This window comes from Hylobates moloch, unplaced genomic scaffold (assembly GCF_009828535.3).
Source record: "Hylobates moloch isolate HMO894 unplaced genomic scaffold, HMol_V3 SCAFFOLD_9, whole genome shotgun sequence".
Taxonomy (NCBI): Eukaryota; Metazoa; Chordata; class Mammalia; order Primates; family Hylobatidae; genus Hylobates; species Hylobates moloch.
In genome coordinates this window covers 16,663,193-16,683,260 of record NW_026652284.1, presented here as the reverse complement: position 1 = coordinate 16,683,260, position 20,068 = coordinate 16,663,193, and the positions used below count along the sequence as shown (strand labels likewise).

Below are 20,068 nucleotides of genomic sequence, written 5' to 3'. Positions count from 1 at the left end.
CAACCTCCATTTTGCAGATGAGAAACTGAGACTCAGAGCGGTCACGTGCCCTGTCCAAGATGACCCATCTAGTTGGTGGCTCAGCTCCCATTCAGACCTAAGTAGGCCCCACTCTAAGTTCTCCACTTGGCCCCTGATACCACACAGCAACGTCTGGGGGAGGACTGCTTCTCCACCAGAAATATCTAGATGCCAGAACTCTTTCCTCATGACTTCCACATTGAAACTGACAGCTCATAGGGCACCTCCTCCAAGAAGCCTTCCTTGACTACCCAATCTAGAGAAGCTGCTCTGCCCCCAGGGTCCCTCACTATCCCACAGCCCTGCTGTACTCCCCTCACATGGGTCCACGGCCAGAGGTAGGTTATGTATGTGTGTGTTTATTCCTGTCTCATCCACCAGAATGTCAGTCCATGAGGCCAAAGCTCTTGCCCGACCTGGCCAACTCTCATTTTGCAGACAAGAAACTGCGGCTCAGAATGGTCATGTGCCCTGTTCAAGATGACCCATCTAGCCAGTGACTCGGCTGAGAGCAAAGCGTTCCATGTGGTCACTGGTAGATGGAACATGAGCAGCCTGGGAAGGGACAACAGCCTGGGCATGTATTTGCATGGGGTACAGGGGGAGGGTCAGAAATGCAGGGTGAGGGGCATCTAATGTGACGTGCGAACACCAGGCAGGATTATCATTCCAAATTCCCCAATCTGTCCCCACCTGCAGGATTTCCCTTCATTTCATCAGCACCTGACACCCTGGCTGTTCCTGGAGGGAGGGGTGGGGGATGGGTGGCAGCTGTCGGCTCTGGAGGGAGTGTGGGGGGAGGAAGCCTCAGGACTGGGCCCGGCAGCTGTGCCAGCGGAAGCCAGCACCAGCTCTTTTAATAAAACATAACGAAGCGTGGGATCATAAAATATTTCGTTTAATTCAGGGCTCCCATGAGGGTGGGGCAGGCCAGTTGGGCTGGCAGAGGCGAGAGGTTTAGAAGGGGTGTCCTGCAGCTGGGCTTGGGGTGGAGGAGCCACAAGTAGGGGGGCACTGCCGCAGTCAGGATCCCCAACAGCAGCTGCGAGCCTCGGGTCCAGGGTCAGAGTCAAGGTGGGCTTTCTCATGGGCCTCCCTCTCAGCTTGGAAAGAGGCAGAAGTCAGAGGCATTTATCCCAGATCCGGCCCCCTCCTGCTGATGACCTGGGACAACCCAAAGGCCTCTCTGAGCCTCAGTTTCCCCACATGTGGAGGAAAGGAGGGTGGAACCAAGCAGAAAATCTCCAGAACCTCCCCCAGCCCAGATGGCCTGCACTTCCTCCCCATCATCCGGCCCACTCATTTTCAAATTCCTTTTCTTGGCTATTTTATTTTCATTCAAAGTGAAGCTGGAGCTGAAGCCCCATCTGTGAAAGAGCCAAAGCGAGCTCACAGCTTGATTGGGGCATGAGAACCCCCTCAACCGTCATCTTGAGCCACATTCTCGCCTCCCAAAGTGGTCCCCTGGGGCACCGCAATCAGAAGTTGGGGTTCCAAGGAGCACAGTTTGAAAACCAAAGGCCGGCTGCTAAGTCCTGCCTATGGCCTCCCATCCTTCAAGGCCCCACTCGGCTCTCAGAACCTCACCGACGTCCTCCCTGATAGCAAGCCTCCCCTAGTCACCACCAACTGGGTTATCCTGGCTTCCTCCTTTTCCCTGAACATTTCCTGTAGTTGGTGATTGCCTTTCTTGACTTTTTGGCAGCCCCAAGGCCTGTGCAGGGTCTGGAACATAGATGTTCAATCAATAGGGCCCCTTCCCAATCCTGAACCCCACACTTCACCATTACTCTTCTGGGTCTTATTCTTCTTCATAGCAGTTACTACTTCCTTATGTTATCTGTTCACCTATGTGTTAGCTGGCTGGTCGTACTCTCTAGAATGTAAGCTCCTGGAGGGAAGGTTTTATCTTTGGCCTATTCACCCCACTGTATCACCACTGCCCAGCACACTATCTGGAACACAGCAGGGGTCCAATACACATGAGTTGAATGAATAAATGAATGAATCAATAGATGCGCTAAAAGAGAAAGGAAGTGAACTCTCCCTTCCTTCCCTGAGCAGGTATGGCTCTGCCAGCCTTAATCAGCTCATTCAGAGTTCTTGATGTCTCTGGTGTGAATTTCCAACAAGGTAGCCGTATCTGTCCTCCAGACCCCAGAGCATCCACACAGGCCTTGGTCAATTCCCTAAACAGGTACTGATGCCTGCTCTGCACCAGGACCTGTGCCAGACTCAGGGGACATGAAGAGGAGTCACAACTGGTCTTTGTGCCCCATGGTGTTGTGAACATAGTAGGTACACAGAAAATATGTGTTGAATGAATGAAGTGATGTCCCAGATGAGATCTGAATCATGAAGAAGATATAGTCCAGAGAAGAAGGTGGGTTCCAGCAGAGTTCAAAGCACATGTGCAAAGGCCCTGGGGCAGCTAGGAGTGCTGTGTCTTCAGCGCTGAGAGGCTGTGTGGCAAGGAGACAGGGCCTCCTGTCCAGTTTTGTCTCTCCAGTGAGTCCCTCAGATGGCAACCATCCTCCTCTTCTTCCCAGAATGCTGCACAACAGGTTTTCTCTGAGGCCACACTTTCTGGAGACGGAAAGGGAGGGGACGCTGGCGGCACATCTTCCCCTGGAGTGCCCTTGCCCTGGCCCCATCACCATGGATGACACCTCCCTGGTCACTTGCACACCCACCAAGCACCACACTCATCTGCTCAGACCCACACGCCGCACTAAATATAACCATCGCATATGCCTCTTCTGTCTCCTTTCTGAGGGAAATAACATTGTTTTTAAGTAAAGCCCTTTAAATTTTAAAGAGCTGGGTTGTGTGCTCTCTGCGGGAAGCTTTTAGCAGCATGCTGGAAAGAAATAATAATAATAACGAGGCCAGAGACAACACAGCAGAGCTGAGCTGCCATCCAGTGACTGCTGAGGCAGGGAAGGGCAGCCCTGTGACCTTCCACAGCGGCCCAGCCATGGAGTCCGGGGCCACCTCCAGCTGTGGCTGGAGCCCCTGAGACACGAAGAGCCACATAGGGTCAGGATGGGAAGTCCAAACAGCCTCAGAATCACAGAAGGTCAAGTTGGAAGGGATTTCTGCAGAGAAGCAAGATGGCAGAGAGCACCGGAAGCAGGCCAAATGGGTTCAAAATTCAGCATGGCCACTTACAAGCTGTGCAACCCCTAAGCCAGTGGCTTAACTTCTCTGCACTACAGTTCTTTCTCCTGTAAAGTGGGGATACTAGTGGCATGCACCTCCTGGGGGTTGCAAAGATTTCAGGAGTGAGGTAATACAAGCAGGAGCTTGTCACAGTGCTTGGTGCACAGCAAGTGTTCAATAAGCATTTGCTACTGTTTTCACTTTGCAGGTGAGGACGAGGAGGTCCAGGAAGAAGAGAGCCTGGACCTGGCCACACCCTTATTTTGGCTTCAATCTTTCTCTGGATCCATATAGCTGAGAGGGGCTGCTTTATAACCAATGTGGCTGTCACAGCTGCAGGGCCTGGGTTAGAAGGAGGCAGCATCTTGTCAAAAGACCAACCTCTGCTTCTTGCTCTGAAGCCCTGTCCCCCTGGAGCGCTCGTCTTGTCTGCATAGGGCGAACAACACCGGTGGCATTTTCAGTGGGAAATTGGGGCTTCATGCTTCCCAGAGTGGAGCCAGCAGAGTCCAGGCCTCTGTGAATGCCAGTGGGCCAGGGGGCCCACAGCTAGGGAATCTGTCTAATTGCAGGACTGGCTTACCTCCAGCAAATGCACTTCATCTGTCCTCTGTGTCCCCTCCAGCCTCACTTCTTACCTGCAATACACATCCTTCACCCCTGCCTCCCGACTCTCCCATGTGCCCCAGGCCCTTTCCAGCCGATAGGCCTTTATCCTTGCTGTTGCATCCTGCTCAGATCCCTCCACTCCCTTCTTTACTTGGCAAACTCCTATGCATCCTTCAAGACCCAGTCATGCATCACCCCTACTAGCAATAGGTGACTCTCCTCCACACCTCCAGCAGATTAAGCATTCCCTTTTCTGCACTCTCCCTAGGACTTGGTACCTATGTCAACCTTAGAATTTCCAATATTATGCCATGGCTTATTTTTTTGCCTGCCTATCAGCCCCAAGAGACTATGAATTCCTTGAGGATAGGCACTGGGTCTTATTTGTCTCTGGAGCCCCAGCCCTAGTAGAAGGCCCGAGCCGGAGTGGATGTTTGGTGCAGGGCTGCTGACTGGAGCTGGAATAAGGCTTTGTCCTATGCTCCCAGGAAATGGAGCATCCCTTGTCACTGGCACAGCTATTCTTTGCCAGGGTTATCTAGAGGGAGATGCTTCATCCCAGAGGCAGGAAGCTGGGAAGGCATCAAATTAGTCTTTAAAAAATATTTTGAGCATAGGTGGGGTGCTCCTTCTAAATCCTATTGCCCATCGAAGAATCTTAGAATGGGATCATCCAGACTCACCCTTTCATTTTACGGACCCAGGAGACTGGGATAGTCACACAGCAAATTAATGGAGAAGTTAAAATCTGATCCTAGGGTCCAAAACTGCTAGGCTAGTGCCCTTCCTACCAAAGTGGTATTTTCCAAACCAGCTGACAGGCTGATGCTAAGATGGTATGAGAGAAGCTTCTTAAAAATTTCAAATACTCACATATTTATTTTAATATGAATTAATAAAAAATCTGGCTGGGTGCGGTGGCTCATGCCTGTAATCCTAGCACTTTGGGAGGCCAAGGCGGGCAGATTGCCTGAGCTCAGGAGTTCGAAACCAGCCTAGGCAACACAGTGAAACCCCATCTCTACTAAAAATACAAAAAAATTAGCTGGGCGTGGTGGTGTGTGCCTGTAGTCTCAGCTACTCGGGAGGCTGAGGCAGGAGAATTGCTTGAACCCTGGAGGCGGAGGTTGCAGTGAGCAGAGACTATGCCACTGCACTCCAGCCTGGGCGACAGAGTGAGACTCCATCTCAAAAAAGAAAAAAAATCTACGGTCAATACAACAAACCCACACATTATTCCCTGGAACCAGACAAGCCAAAAAAAGAAGGAGTCCATTATCGAAATTTGATTTTAAGAAAATGATGGTGTAGAAAATAGTACAGATGGGGTGGCTGGGCATGGTGGCTCACGCCTATAATCCCAGCACTTTGGGAAGCCGAGGCAGGAGGATCACTTGAGGTCAGGAGTTCGAAACCAGCCTGGCCAACATGGCAAAACCCTGTCTCTATGAAAAATACAAAAATTAGCCAGGTATGGTGGCACGCACTGGTAATCCCAGCTACTCGTGAGCCTGAGGCATGAGAACCCTGGGGGCGGAGGTTGCAGTGAGCCAAGATTGCACCACTGCATTCCAGCCTAGGCAACAGAATGAGACTCTATCTCAAAAAAAAAAAAAAAAGATAAAAGCACAGATGAGACATAGACATGACAAAAGTCGTGAACAAGGTGACTGAGGTTTCTTTGGCAATCTCTGCAGTATGTCCAGGCTCAGACCAGGGAGTGGTTCGGAGCTCACCAGCCACAAGGCAGTACCCCTACCGCCCAGGGAAATGAGACTCATGGGTGACCAGAGCTATCCTGGTGACCCAGGACCTGGCTCAAGGAGACAGAAGTGGTGCACCTTCCTGTGATGGAGGACTGGCTTACAGAACGTGTCCCCATATTCAACTGGAAAATGAGTCCTCATCAAAGTCTATTTGGACAGTCAGGTACATGGAATAGGGGCTGGGTAAAGGAATATCACCTCAGCCAACTTGGACATTAAGAGCCAATGGGGATGTGGGTGAAATCTTTCCCCCTGAGGCATATTTGTCCCCCTTAGGCAACCCATCCCCTCCAAAAGGGCCATGTGCCACCAAGCATGTAGGAAGGGCTGGGATGGACCTGCATCAGGGCAGGGCCGGTGGAGGATGGCAGAGCCAACAGATGGCATGTCGGTGAGGGCAGGGGCACTCTGTCTTGCCCAGAGCACTTTAGAGAATGAGCCAGGGAAGAAATTGCCACCGGTATTTGTCATGGCAATTTCAGCAAAGCACCAAATGGGTAAGCGTCTCATGAATTTCAACGGACAAAATTAGTCCTCATCAAAGTCAATTTCAACAGTCAGGTAGATGAGAAAAGGGGCTGGACAAAGGAAAACAGAGGATCATGAGAAAAGCCACCTCAGCCAACTTAGAAGCTGGCAGCTAAGAGGACTGCCGGTGGAAGTTTTCCCGAGGAATATTTATCCCCACATAGAAGCCAGCTACTCCCTGAGCTCCAGCTACTCCTTTAGGTCCCTCTAAAAGTGGCAATGGCACTTCCAGCTTTCAGGTGAAGGATAAAGATCCAGTGGTCCAAAGTGCTAAGTTACTCAAGAGTATCTTCCCTTCCCCCACCTGCAAAGGTGAAAGCAGCCTCTGGCGGGAGTAGCGGAGGCTTGGAGAGTACCTGCCTTCCATTTGGAAGGGGACAGCTTTGAGCCTCTTCATAACTGATGTGGACCAGGCTGCACATGACAGGAGCCAGTGGGGATGGTGGAAAGATGACCTAAATGGATCTAAGGAGAAAGAACGTCTCCGTGTGAAATAGGGTGGAAAATAGACTGGGGAATGATGAATCGGTAAGCCCTGGGGTGAAGTAATCAATCAGTGAGATGGACTAGGGCACGGGGGAGATGCGGGGATCTCGAAGAGACCAGAGTAGGAAGGACACACTGCAAAGGTCAATACCAGCCTGTGGAGAGCGCTAGTACTTCCGCTTTGCCAGCTGCAATTTGCCTCCAAAGTTGTCTGCCCCTTCAAATTCACGTGCTGCTGAAAAGCCAGTTCCATCTTGTACCCTAAAACCCCATTCTCATATGCTACTTTCTAGCTCAGGAAAAGTCTACCATAGAGCCCGGGACTGGACACAAGAGTAAGCACCATATTGCTGCTATTGTTATAAATATAAATAGCTACCAATCATTAGCTATATATATGTTGCCTCATTGCATCATCACCACAACCCTGTCAGGTACAATGAGCATCGTAGAGCATTTTATAAATGGAGAAACTGGGGCTTAGCGGAATTGTGCTGGATCTCTGAGACTTGGACCCCAGCTCGTTCTCTTCCTTTTCTACCAGCTCTGCACTTTGGAGGCTGATCTGTATGGGCTTCCAATAGGGTGTGATCAATGGATGGCACCATCAAGGGACCCAAAGGCAGGAAGAGGGTAAAGTTGGGGTATTTCTCCCTCCAGCTTCCTGCCAGGCCCCCAAGAGTTGGCTGCGATCCTCTACACAGGGCCACCTGGCTGTCTGGCAGTCCTCTTGGCACAGCCCAGCCTGCTTTCTGGTTACATCTACTCCTCCAAGCTACAGGTAGAAAGTGCCCCACTCTTCTAGCTCCAAGGGGCTGCACCATCCCCTGTGGTTTTCCAGAAATCCTATGCAAATAGTCCCTTGAACAAGCCCTCCTCAGACGCTCCAGGCTGAGCCTGCCATTTCCTGCCAGAACCTGATTGAAAAGAAGTGAAGTAACTTGTTCCCCGGATCACAGAACATAGAAATGGCGGTGCCTCCAGAAGCCCATGTGGTTCCATCTGAATCGAGGTTTCTAACTGCAGACATTCACATCTACCACCTTCACAGATTGGCCATATCTGCATGCCACCTGCTCCACTATGTACTTAACAATTTTAACTTGACTCACTTTTTACTTAAATAAAGCCATTTTTTTAAAAGAGGGAGAATTTAAATCACTGCCCCAAATGGCAAATTGGTATCAGTTACCTTAAACAGAGAGTGACTGAAAAATTATTACAATGAAAACAAAACACCATTATTAAAAGCCTTGCCCCCTCTGGCTCGCTGGAGCCTTGTTGCCCTAGACCTCTTATCTTTTTGTTGGAAAGAAATCAGCATGTGATAGAGGGGCATTAAAGCATGAGAGCATCAGCCTGAGACCTTCTCCTTGGCACAGCCAGAAGGACAATCTGAGAAAGGAAAAGGGAAAGCTGCCCCTTTGCTATGATTCCTTGTTACTTTCTTCCTGTCAATGGGCATGCCACACCCAAAGAGGAACATTGTCCTGGACCAACGCTGTCCAGTAGCTTTTGGAAGTGCACTGCCCAATACCGTCGTCACTAGCCGCCAATCACTGTTGAGCACTTAAAAATGTGACTCATGTGATTGAGGAACTGAATTTTGTTGAATTCAGCTAAATGGAAGCTGAGAAAACTTGCATGGTTTTAATTTAAAAGTCAGTAGTCACAGATGGCCACTTATTGGAACAGTGTAGCCCTAGACTGTAAGCCCCAGTGGGGCAAGAACTTGCCTATTCGCCCTCCTCTGGATTTCTAGAACCCAACACAGTGCCTGACCCCCAGGAAACATCCAATAAATATCTGCTGCATAAATGAACAAGAGCCAGAGAAGGAAGGAAGGAGGGAAGGGAAGAAGGGAGGAAGGAAAGAGGGGAATAGGTAAGTTCTTGCCCTCCCAGGGCTTATAGTCTAGAGCTGCACTGTTCCAAATAATACATAGCCATGTGTGACTACTGACGTTTAAATGAAAACTAAGCAAGGTGTCTCAGCTTCTTTTTAGCTGATTTCAACAAAATTCAGTTCCTCAGTCAGACAAGGAAAGAAGGAAGGAAGGAAGAAAGGGAGGGAGGGAAGGAAAGAAAGAAGGGAGGGAAGGAGAGACTATACTGCTTCCTGAAACAAGAAGTTGCTTTCTGCAAGCCAGACTGGCCTGGGAATAAGTGACTCTTCCCCATGAGGTAACCCCTATGCTCTCCATGGGGTAACTTGTCCTTCTTCCCCCCACCTTCCCAAAAGCTCCCCAGCCAGGCAACAGGCCCTAGGAATTGGCCTTCTGATGCCTCTTCCCTTCCAAGCTGAGATCAGACCCACTTCTCTGCTGCAGACGGAAACAAAGAAGTCTTTGTGAGATGACTGCCTTTGCCGCCCCCCACCTCACTCCTTCCGCCCCTGCCTGGGACATTAGGTGCTGGGTGACAATTAGCAACTCATCACCTGCTTCTGTGGAACCAGACACCTGGCCTTCCTTCGGCTCTTGGCTGTTGTATGGCCTGAATACCCACTTGACAAAACCAGAGCACTCGGGTGGTGAGCACCAGCTCAGGATGCCACAGCTACCCACCCTCCAGCTGCCCCAGCCTCTGCCAGTGTATCAGAGGCTTGTGCTGCCCCTCCCCCAGTCCAGCCTAGCCCAGAATAATGCCAGGGTAGCCTGTGATAGACGCCTTCCTTTGGGGCGGCATTAGGGAAAAAAGGAGGAAGAGGTGGTGCTGGGGAGATAAAGGAAGCACCAACGACTGGTGACAAACAAGCCCATCAGAGGAGCGCTGAGCGCCTCTGCAGAAAGAGAAACAAAAGGGCAAAGGGAACAGCTTGGCAAAGGAACAAAAAAAAACCTAAAGGCTCAGCTGCTTCTCTCCCTGGCGACTCCCAAGCTGTCCTGTGATGTAGGAGGCTGGGGGTTGCTCCCTACTGAAGCGCTGCCAAGGCCCCCACCCAACTTCAGGGGACCCAGAGGCTTCCCCATGCCAGGCTCTTCAGGTGGTGGGTCCACCTGGCCAAGCCCTGGGACAGGTCCCTGACATTGAAGGAGAAGACCTGCCCCCCACATCATGCTCGGCGCATGCAACGAAGAAGGACTCATTCCTCTCTCTGGCCTCAGTTTTCTCGTCTCTAAAATGGGCAGAGAGGAGATAGTGCAGATAATTTCCCAGCCCCTTCTGGCTCAGATGCTCTGTAATTCCAAACCCAAAGGTTCTTCCAGTGATCCACATGGGGAAACCTGCCATGCATCCTCTCCTGCTGGGCATCAAGGGTTATAAACACTTCTTTCCCTTCAAACCCGGAGGGTGCTCCTACCACATGGTGAGGAGCCAAACATCATCAAGGGAGCAACCACTTTTCAAACACCTGCTGTGTGCTAGCCACTGTGCATACGGCCTCCTGGTATTATCCATTCACACTTCCCAGCAGCCCCCACCCCACGAGGCCACCATGAAGAGTGACAAGTGCAGTTGAAGAAACCAAGGATAAAACAATGAAGAGGTTACTTGAGTCCACAAATTGGACAAGTGGTGGAGGTGGAATCTGAAGGCCGGTTAGACCACAAAGCCCATGCCCATTGGAGATCTAGAAGCTTCTCCCCAGGACCACGCTCCTCCTCCCTTCACTCTTGGGTCAGGCCCAAGGTACACTCTCAGGCTGGGGCAGCCTCATTCAAGGCTGTGCAATCTTGGTAGGGCCTGGGCAAGGGCCTGGCTTTCCCTCCTCACCGAGTCAGCATGTGCTGGGAGAAGTGGGCCATCTCCAAACGATGGCATTTCTTTCTGGAGTCCATCGCCTCTTTGGGCAACCCAGAGCAACCATTCATAACCCAGTGGAGGTTTGAAAGAGCTTCCAGCTTCAGGTGGCCCAGAAAAGCCAAATTAATCTTCCTAGAGCCCTGCTCTGGGGATACCACTCCCCTCTTTTAAACCGTTCCCCTCAGCCCATGGGCCCAAATCCAGACCACTTTCCTAGCAGGCAGGTCTCTGCCAACTCCTCCAACCTCCTCCCCAGCTTCTCAACCAGGACCTGCACTTAAGCAAGGCCAGGTGCCTCATGGCTCCAACCCTCACCTTCCCAGATGGCATTCCCCTTTCTTCCCCCAGCCCTTTGCATGTGCTGTTTCTCCTGCCTGGAACCCACTCCTGACCTGTCAAGATTGTTTCAATCCTTCAGAGCCTTCCTGGGCCACTCCCTTTGATCCCCAAAGACATAAGCTTGGTTCAAGCCCTGTATTGGCCATTTGATTACACGTAATTTTTAATTGTTCTCAACGAATGTGTGATTGCCCACAACCTGAAACTCCCCGAGAGGTCTCAATCAGGTCTGGGGCAGCTGTTTAATTAATGGAAGTGACTGGATCGTGGACTTCTCGCCTAAAGCAGCTCCAGCAGAGGGAGAAGAAACTGTGACCCCACTCTCCTCTCAGAGTCTTCATGGCCTGCTGGCCCCATCAGGAGGAAGGGAGAGGCCAGTTACATGCCAAAAGCTCTCATGTGTTATTGCTCTATCTCACTCACCCTCCATTTTTAAAAGATAAGGAAACTGACTCAGACAGCAAATGTCTTGCCCAAGGATACTTTGTTAGGAAGTGGTCGACAACATGAGCCCATTGCAGATGGAAACCAAAGCACATTAACCGCAGGTAGCTGCCCCACAGAGACAGGGATTAGGAAGGATGGGCATACCCAGGGGTGTGCAGGCAAATGTGTAACAACCAATTCTGGGGTGAGGGAGGCCCCAATGTATAGTTTGCTGATTTCCATTGTGTGAATACTCCAGTAATGGTCTATTTCAAGCTACCAATGGGAAAAACTCAGAGTTGGGAAGAGATGTGCAAATCAATGCCTGGGTGTGAATCTGGCTCTGCCCCTCACTCAGGCAAGTCACATAATCTTTCCAAGCCTCTTTACCTCATCTGTAAAGGGGGATAATATTATCTCCCAAATGGGCATTTCTGGGATAGTTGAGTATGATGTTATGTGTGAACATGTCTGGCACAGGGTTTGGCACATAGTAGCTGCTCAGTGAATGCTCGCTCCTCCCTCCTTCCCTCCTTCCCTCCCTTCTTTCTTTCCTTCTTTCTTTCCTTCTTTCCTTCTTTCTTTCTTTCTTCCTTCCTTCCTTACTTTCTTCCTTCCTTCCTCTCTTCCTCCCTCCCTTCTCAAACTTTTTCCTTCCTTTTCTCCCTCCTTCCTTCTTTCTTTACCTTCTCAAATCCCCCTACCATCACCCATCTAGGACAGTCCCCTCTCCAAGGAGAACATAGAGGGGACACGAAGCCCCCTTGGTCTTCCCACCACCTTGCAGTGTTGGCCCTTCCTCCAGATGCCAGCTGTGATGCCACTGTGGTCCATGGAATGGAGAAGGACAATGGACACATTCTCACACCCAAAAGGACTTCCGGAGGCAACTGAGCAGGGCCAGGAAACAAGCCTGGGTCTGGCGTTTGAACCAGACCTCAGGCTCAGGGGAGACATCATTCATTCATTCAACAAACACGTCTTCAGGATCTATGTGCTCAGAGCCAGGCCTGGTGCCAGGGCTGAGGGTGCAGAGATGCTCACCCTCAAGAGCTCTGTTCAGGAGGGAGACTACCCCCAACCATCTCCAGCCCCAGAGGAGGGCTGCTTTCAAAGTGTTGCCGAAAGTACTGCTGCCAACATGCTTAGGGCACACCTGAGTCTGTGTGTGTGTGGTGGGGGGCTGTGGAGGGAGGATGTGGGTGAGCAGAAACTTGGAGAAAGGCTTATAGGGAGCCAGGGGCTGTGCTAGCTGAGGGCAGATGTCTGCTCTCTGAGCCAAGAAAGGGCGGAAGTGGGGGAGGAGGTGGAGGATGGAGAAGCTAAGGCCAGAAACCTCTGAGCAGGACAAGACTGTGGAGACAGGGGAGACAGTGAGCTCCTGTCTCAAGATGTGTGACCCTGGGCATGTCAGTGTCCTCACCTGTGGACTGGGGATATAACACCCACCTGGACAGCAGTGGAGGATGGAGGAAGTCACAGCAGCAAAGTGGCTACAGCAGCACACAGCTCATAGTGCACACTTGAGGTCAAAGCTTACTGGCCTGTAAGCACATGGGAAACTGACCTGTCTCATGCCAGACCGCTGTGGGCTAAACGAAGCCCAGCAATGGGTTGAGGATGGGCAGAAGGCTGAGCTTGCAGCCACAGAATATGGGTTCCAGTCCAGCAACTGCCTACTGCCATCCTTTGATCTTCCTGGGCCTTATTTTCCCTCATCTGTTCAACAGGTACAAGACCAGCTGTCTCCATGTCTGATATGAGGTCTAAATGGAATAATGGGTGTGGAAGTGTTTTGTCCATTTTCAAGTACTGCCAGCAGGTAGAGAGTTAAGATGTCTAGTCAGAGCCTCTGCTACTTTGATTATCTGAGAAACTTCAGAAAGAAAGAATGTAGTTCCAGGATCAGAACATCTTTGCTGCCCGGAAGTCCACCTGCAAGTCCGACCTCAATTCCACATGCTATAAGCCTTTTCACACAATTTTCCATAGAAATAGAAAGCCACGTGCTCAGCCCTCTTCAAAACCAGGATGCACATGTCGAAAGGCCAGAGGTAGCCTAATCATCCAAACGAACAACCTTACTGAGCACCTGCTATGTGTTTTGTGGAGAAGACTCAACAGTGAGCAGAACCAGATGGGGTCCCTGCCTGGGTGGAGCAGGGTCTAGTGGGTCAGGGGATTGGAAGTTCACTGTAAGATTGGCTCCATCTGTATGTTTTACTAGCGGGGAACAACTTGGGTCTCACATTGCACTCAATGGGCCTCAAGACTCCAGGGAAAGACAGAGGGCAGGTGGTGGGATTGGTCACCCCCAGCCAGAGGGCCATGAACCATCCTCTGTGCATTACCAAGAGTGCACTGACTGGCAACTCCAAGACTGGCACCGGTCATCACACCTAGGGAGGTTATCACATGGGATCCTTTCCTTGCAAGCAGCAGAAATTGACACTGGACACTCAAGCCAAAAACGTAACCAATGAGAACACTATGAAAAAGTCGAGGAACACAAGGACTGGGGCTGCTTCAGCGGGTACTCATCGTTACCATGGTTAACACTAGTAACAAGCATCAGAGCCCACGGGACTGAGCTAAAAGCTCTGCTTGTAATGCCTGATTCCACCCTCTCAGCACCCTGGGAGGTAGATCCCATCATTATCAGTCTCAGGAAACCAACAAAGGACGGTTTCCTGGGGGTCCCAATGGCAAGGGGGACATTCTAGTGATTCTCAGTCTTTGTGACACTCTGCTCAATATTCAGATTCCAGGGCCCATCTTGGGGATGCCTTACCCAGCAGTCTCATCCACCAAGATGTCACGCAATTTGTGTTTTGGGGGGTGGGGGGGTTGGTGTGATTTATTTCCCAAAGCAAATCTAGTATGTGGCCAGAAGATGTAACAAAGGCTGGTGGACAAGCCAAACACCAGATTCCTTTCCTGGGAGGGGACTGAAGTCTGAGTCTCAGAAAGATCCCACCCCCAACCCACGCCCTGCCCACGACCTGTCTCTCCTGCTCTTTTGGGCTGCAGAGGTGACTGAACAGGGCCTACATCTCCAGCCCCAAACACACTACCTTTATTTGCTCCATCCATGGAATTTTGGCCAGGGGTCAAGCTCCTGGAGCTCACTGAAAGCATAAAGGTGGGTTCCAGGATCTCACCACCCCCATCTTCCCTGGAATTTCATCCTAAAGAAGGATGCCTCCTAGGAAGTGATCTCATGTGTTTTACCACCACTGACATTTATCATTCGAAATGAACAGCTTTGTACCCTCCTACAAGTAGTAAGGGCTGCCGTACTCCCTTTCCAGTGATGAAAAAGCAGCTGTCTCTGGATTGCTTCAGACCTGGTTTTGAAACTCCCAGTTCCTCCACTTACAAAAGATCCTGAACCTCCTTTTATTTAAAAAAGAAAAAAGAAGAAGAAAAGAAAAAAGAGGGGAAGGGAACAGGAGTGGATGGGGGAGGAAAGGAGGTGGAGAGGGAGGATGGACAAAATAGATTGTCATTCATCTTTTCGGAAACATGCCCAGTCTCTCGCTGCCCTGGGATGAGTATCACACTCACAGGCCTTGCTCTTTTCAGATGTGCCTTGCCCACAGCAGATGCCTATTCATTCTCTTGGTGATGGCAATAGATTTCAGGGACACTCCCTCTCCCATCTGTGCAGATGAACACCCTGGATGATTCTATTTCAGTGTGGGTTTGGGAAGGAGTCAGGCATCCAGACAGGAGACTGGACACATCCATGTGGCTGGGGCTCAGGAAATGATCACCAGGAGACAGCAGAGCATGGAGGGAGGAAGCACAGGCCAGGGAGTCAGATAGCCCTGTATCTGAATTCCTGCTTGCCATTTAATGACTCGGCAGCCTTGGCAAAGTCACCTAGACTCTCTGAGCCTCAGTTTCCTCATCTACAAAATGGACCTCATTTTACTTCTCAGGGTACTTGTAAGGATTCCATAAGACAAGAATGATAAAGCACATGGCATGATACCTGGCTCAGTTAGGGCCAGAGAGAGATAATAGCCCCTTCCTCTTTCTAAATGAAGCATCAATTTCCCACTGAGCCTTAAACACCATAGAGGCAGGGGACTCCTCTACCAGGCTCAGGGCTGTTTTCCCAATGCTCAGCACCGTGTCTGGCACATAGTGTACAATAAGCATTTGTTGGATGCATGAATAAATGAATTCCTGGTGGCCTGGGGATATAGCGGAGGTGGGCAAGGTGGTAAGCCAGGCTGTCAACTGCCTAGGTTAAATATCTCTACAGATCCCAGGAAACCCAGCTAATAGAACTAAACAGCCTCTATTTTGTTGGTCTCTGCCGTTGAAGTCACACACCACTATAAACCAGGCACCTAACTAAGCGAGTCCCCTGAACTCCTCCACCTCCTTCCCATACTCCCTCGTCTGTCCATCTTGCCAGAGTGTAGTGAAATTCAAGTGTGTCTGTGACTGACGTCCTGAAATATCAGAGTAGCCAGGCAGATCTGAGGCAGCACTCAGATGACCTGGGTCCTTCTCTACTCACATGCCCTGCCCAAGGGATTTTTTGCGGCCAGAGAGAGAACTAGGAGGGAGCGGAAGGAGCCTGTACTTCTGTCATTAACGAGTCTTAAACCTCTGAACCTCAGTTTCCTAACCTGTGAAAAGAAGATCTTAAATCCATCTTGCAGCATGAATGAGGACTGCAAAGCAGCAGCCAGCATCCTGCTTGACACGTCGCAGCTGATCCACATAATCGGGGCTATCGAAAAAACAAAACCCCAGCTACAATATTAGCTGCGGAGGAAGGGAGCAGTCTGAGGTTGTGAAAGACTTGTGTGGAAGGAGTGCTCTATGTGGGCCTCATCCCCAGCATCCACCAGGGCAGCTCTACTTTCGGATCTATCATCTTGCTCAAGGTATTGGGATTTTAGGAGGGTGATAATGTGTCCTCTAAAAAGGTTTTCCTACTTAAAAGAAAAAGAAAAATACAGAAGTTTCAAAACCACCGAAGTGAGTGATCTCCGAGGTCGCTCCAGCTCGAATATTCTCTGCACTTAAAACACGAAAATGAAAAACTCCCATTTGCAGAGTGTTTGGGGGGTGGAAAAGGGGTGGAGTTTATGGCTAGGGGCGGGGCCACGCTGGCCGGGCATGGGCGGGGCAGCCTGCAACGGATTAGGGCCCTTAACTCCCCCGGTTGGGGCTGGAGAAGAAACCCTGCCGCGCCAGAGTCCCCGCCCGGTGGGAAGGGGGCGTGTGAAGGGAGGATAAATATATAAAGTCGTCACACCCGCTCGCGCGCGCACAGCCCCCGCAGTCTCGGCGCTGCGGCTGCGGCGGCCCAGCGGAGACAGCCCCTCCATCCCACCCACCTGCTGACACGCGGCTGCGGAGACAGAGAACCCGAGAACCCGCAGGGCCGCCTACCTCCGCCAGGGCAATCCCGGAGACCCCCGGTTGGGGCCGTGGGCTACCTCTAAGTGGGGCTGCCCCCACCCTGCTCTCAGCGGAGCGTTTCCCAGGGCTGAACAGCGGCTGAGGACCACTCCTCCATCCCCAGCCCGGCGCCACTGCACCGGGCTTAAGTCCTCCAGCGCAGGACTTCCCAGAAGTGCCCAGGCACGGTTCACGGGGGCTGGAGGAGTTGAAAACGCCCCAGAACACGCCCAGGAGTCCCGAGAAATGTGGGTTTCTCCTCTGGAGGGTCTGATTCTGGGGAGCGGGGAGCCAGGGCAAGGACTTCCGGCCCAGCCAGTGCTTGAGGCAGCGGCCTCCTTCCTCCTGCCAGACCCTAGCGTCGGGCACCCTTGCTCTGCCACCCAAAGGGGCAGAACCGGCGAGGGCGCTCTGGCCGTGCCCCTCCCGGAGCAGTGACCGCCAGTACGTTCGTGAAGGCCGGCCCAGGTTGCTCCTCTCCGCGCCCTCCGAGGCAGGTGGCCCTGCAAAGCCGCTGCCAGGTGCACCTCTCTCGGCCACCTCCAGGAAGGGCGCCCTCCTCCGGCACAGCCCGCCTCTTGCGTCTCTCACAGACTCTTCTCGCACCCCGCCCCCCATTCTGGGCACAGACTTGGAAGGAGGAAGGAGGGACCCCACCCTCGTGTGCTCTCCTCTGCGGAGAAGAGAGGGCTCCCGACTGCCTCGGACCTCCCTCTGCGCCCCAGACGCGGAAAGTTTCCCATTCGCGATCCGTGTCTGCGCTCTTCCTTCATCCTGAGCAGCGGAGCTCCGAGGCGGCGCTGGCTCCACCGGCCCAGATGCGCTCACCCTCAGGCACGCCAGCCCCCGCCTCCCGCAGCCCGCAGAGGCGGGCAAAGGGATTTGAGGCGCCAGGATGCCGGGTCAGCTCTCCGCAGCCCGACAGCCAGAAGAACCCTGCTCCTGGGTTCCAGGGAGAGCTCGCAGGGTGGGGTCCTGACGGAGCCAGGGTTTCCCAACAAGCCCTTCCCATCAGTCCTCTCCTTCACCCTGCCGCGTCTCTCTGTTCTGCTCATTCCCAGAGAAAGGGGCGCTTACCTTCGGTCCCCAACCTCCAACCCTCGCTCCCTGCAATGCCCAGGTGAGGGCTCCAGTGCCTTTCAACAAACCCCAGTGCCCTCTCGGCGCCGCTGGAACAGGGACCTCCCCCACATAACCTTTCCCTCTAGAGCCCTCCTCCCAAAGTTGAGGGGGGAGATTTTGATCCACTTAGGAAAGTCTCTTGTTCCAAGGGTAGGGGAACAAAGTACAGGGTTTGCATTCCTTCTGGGTTACACCAACCCCTCCCCCCTCGTTGTCAGGACCACCTTCCGGGCTCAAATTCTGCAGCTTCTCCCATCGGCAGACCCAGCACTCCCCAAGGACTTCGGGGTAGAAGGAGTTGGGGTTATTTTTAATGGGGCACCCCTTCCTGGCAGGCACTCTCAGAGCCTAGGCAGGCACCTCCTGCTGGGACAAGGCTAGGGCATAGGACAGAGGTGATGCCCACCTCTATCACCCAGTGGGGCTCGGGGTCGAGACCTTATTGATCATAAAGACGACTTTTTGGCACCTCGCGTCCCTCTCCCCTCCGAGGCGGAGCCAGGCTCTGACCCCAGCCAGGCTGAGATTGGCACCAGGCTCCGAGGAGGATCCCGGACGCGGACCCTGTAGTCTCGGTGCCCGCGGCTCTTCGCTGGTCTCGCCTCCCTCCCGCCTGGCTTTTAGCCTCGCGTTGGCTCTCTGCTCACTGCGCGAAAGGGTTCCGCTCCATTTAAGATCCACTACGCGGCGGCACTGGGCGGGAGGCCGGCCGCGAACCGCGGACCCTGGGGCTGTGGAGCCACTTCTCACGGGCTCCGGAGAACCCGCTCGGCTTCAACCTCCTTCTAGCTGGCTTAGCCTAACCCGGGAGCAAGTCCACACGGCGGGACACACACACACACACACACACTGAGCAGCTCACAACTCCCCAGCCCCAGACGCGTCCATACCTCCCTGCACACAAGAACCACACGCTCCATGGCACACATACACACACTCCCAGCCCCATGAAGCCCACGACCCCCAGGCACCTGCACCCCCACCCATCCCACATAAGCACACTCCTGCCCAGTGTCACAGTCCCATCTCCTGTGCACACAGAAATAGTAATCCGCTGTCGTACACCCCTAGAGACCTGCACACTCGGGACACGCGTGAAACGCCAAACCTCACATACCCACCCCCTAACACTTCACACCCACAGTGACACAAGCTCACACACTTCACACCCTCACCGGGAAGCTGGCACATGTTCACACCCTCCCCCCAACACTCGCTCACACTCTCACACACACATCTTCTACATGTAACTGACACAGACACTCTAACACCCCTCCAGACACTCGCTCACTCACACGCAGACCCCACACCATCGCACACACACGCGCATCTCTAAATACATTCCCGCACCTTCTCCCCACACAGCTCCTTCCCGGACACCCTCACCCAGAGACACAACAAAGACACACGATTGTATACACACACACACACCCTGGCACAAACCCATGAGCGCTCTCCAAGAGAGGCGTCCTCCCTCCCTCATCAAGCCAACCAGCTCCACAGACCCCGGGCAGGACCGGTGCTCGTAGCCCGAGCCTCTCGGAGCGACCCCGGCCAGCGCCCTCCCCCGGCACCCCATCCCCGCGCGCGTTCACCGCCCGGCTCCCGCCAGGCGCCCGCGCACTCACCGCGCGCCAGGTCCAGGATAGCGGCAAGCAGCAGGCAGACGCAGCGGCGGAGGCTCCGGGCGGCTCGCATGGTGCCCGGGAGCTGGCGGCGGTGGCAGGGCGGCGGCGGTGGCGGCGGTGGCGACGGGTCCCCTCGCCATGGGCTCAGACGCGCTCCTGCCTCCGGCCGCTGGCCGAGACGGTGGCGGGCAGCGCGGAGCGCCGCGGGGGCGCCCCCATGCCGCCGCGGCCGGGCAGCCCGGGCGCCCGGCTCGTCTCGGCTCTGGCTTTGCGAGGCGCAGCGACCCTCGCGCTCTGAGCGTCCTCGGGGCGCGCCGCGGTTCTCGGCTCCCTGGCTGCGCGCGGTGCCCACCGCGGCCCAGAGTCCGACCGGCTGCAGCGCCGGAGTTTGGAGCCGAATCGCGCTCTCTCTGCCTCGCGCTCGCCTCTCCCGGCGGCGCGGGCACCCCCCTCCCCGCGCCCTCCCTCCGTCCCTCCCCCTCTCCCCGCCCCCCTGCCCTCCTTGCCCTCCCCTCGCCGCGCTCTCCGCGTATTATACAGACTTTTCTTTAATCCTTTCTGGGCTGTTTGGCTCTCGTCCGCTAAGCCGATTTATTGCAGGGAGAAGGAGAGCTCACCCCCTCCTAACCTCCCCTCTCCCCTCACTCAGGTCCCCCCTCACTCAAAACTGGCTTGCTGCCTCCAGCTTAACCCTTACCCAGGTGACCCAACACTCCGCCCTGGAAGCTATGCTCCATCGGATCCCCCTTCACCTAGCCCCTCCTAGCCCCGGGATTACCATCGCCCTCCCCCCTACCCAGCCTGCTGA

At 53.4% G+C, this 20,068-nt stretch overlaps 1 protein-coding gene across 2 annotated transcripts in view; it reads right to left on the bottom strand.

Annotated features, from left to right (window-relative positions):
• IGSF21 (immunoglobin superfamily member 21) overlaps positions 1–19,724 on the bottom strand; it is a 275,822-nt gene extending 256,098 nt beyond the window's left edge. For both annotated transcript variants that reach the window (XM_032759092.2, XM_058443781.1), the window contains exon 1: positions 19,261–19,724. In XM_032759092.2, the coding sequence (XP_032614983.1) occupies positions 19,261–19,330 (70 nt within the window). In that variant the 5' untranslated portion in view covers positions 19,331–19,724. The remainder of the gene's footprint in view (positions 1–19,260) is intronic.
• Positions 19,725–20,068: the final 344 nt, after the last annotated feature.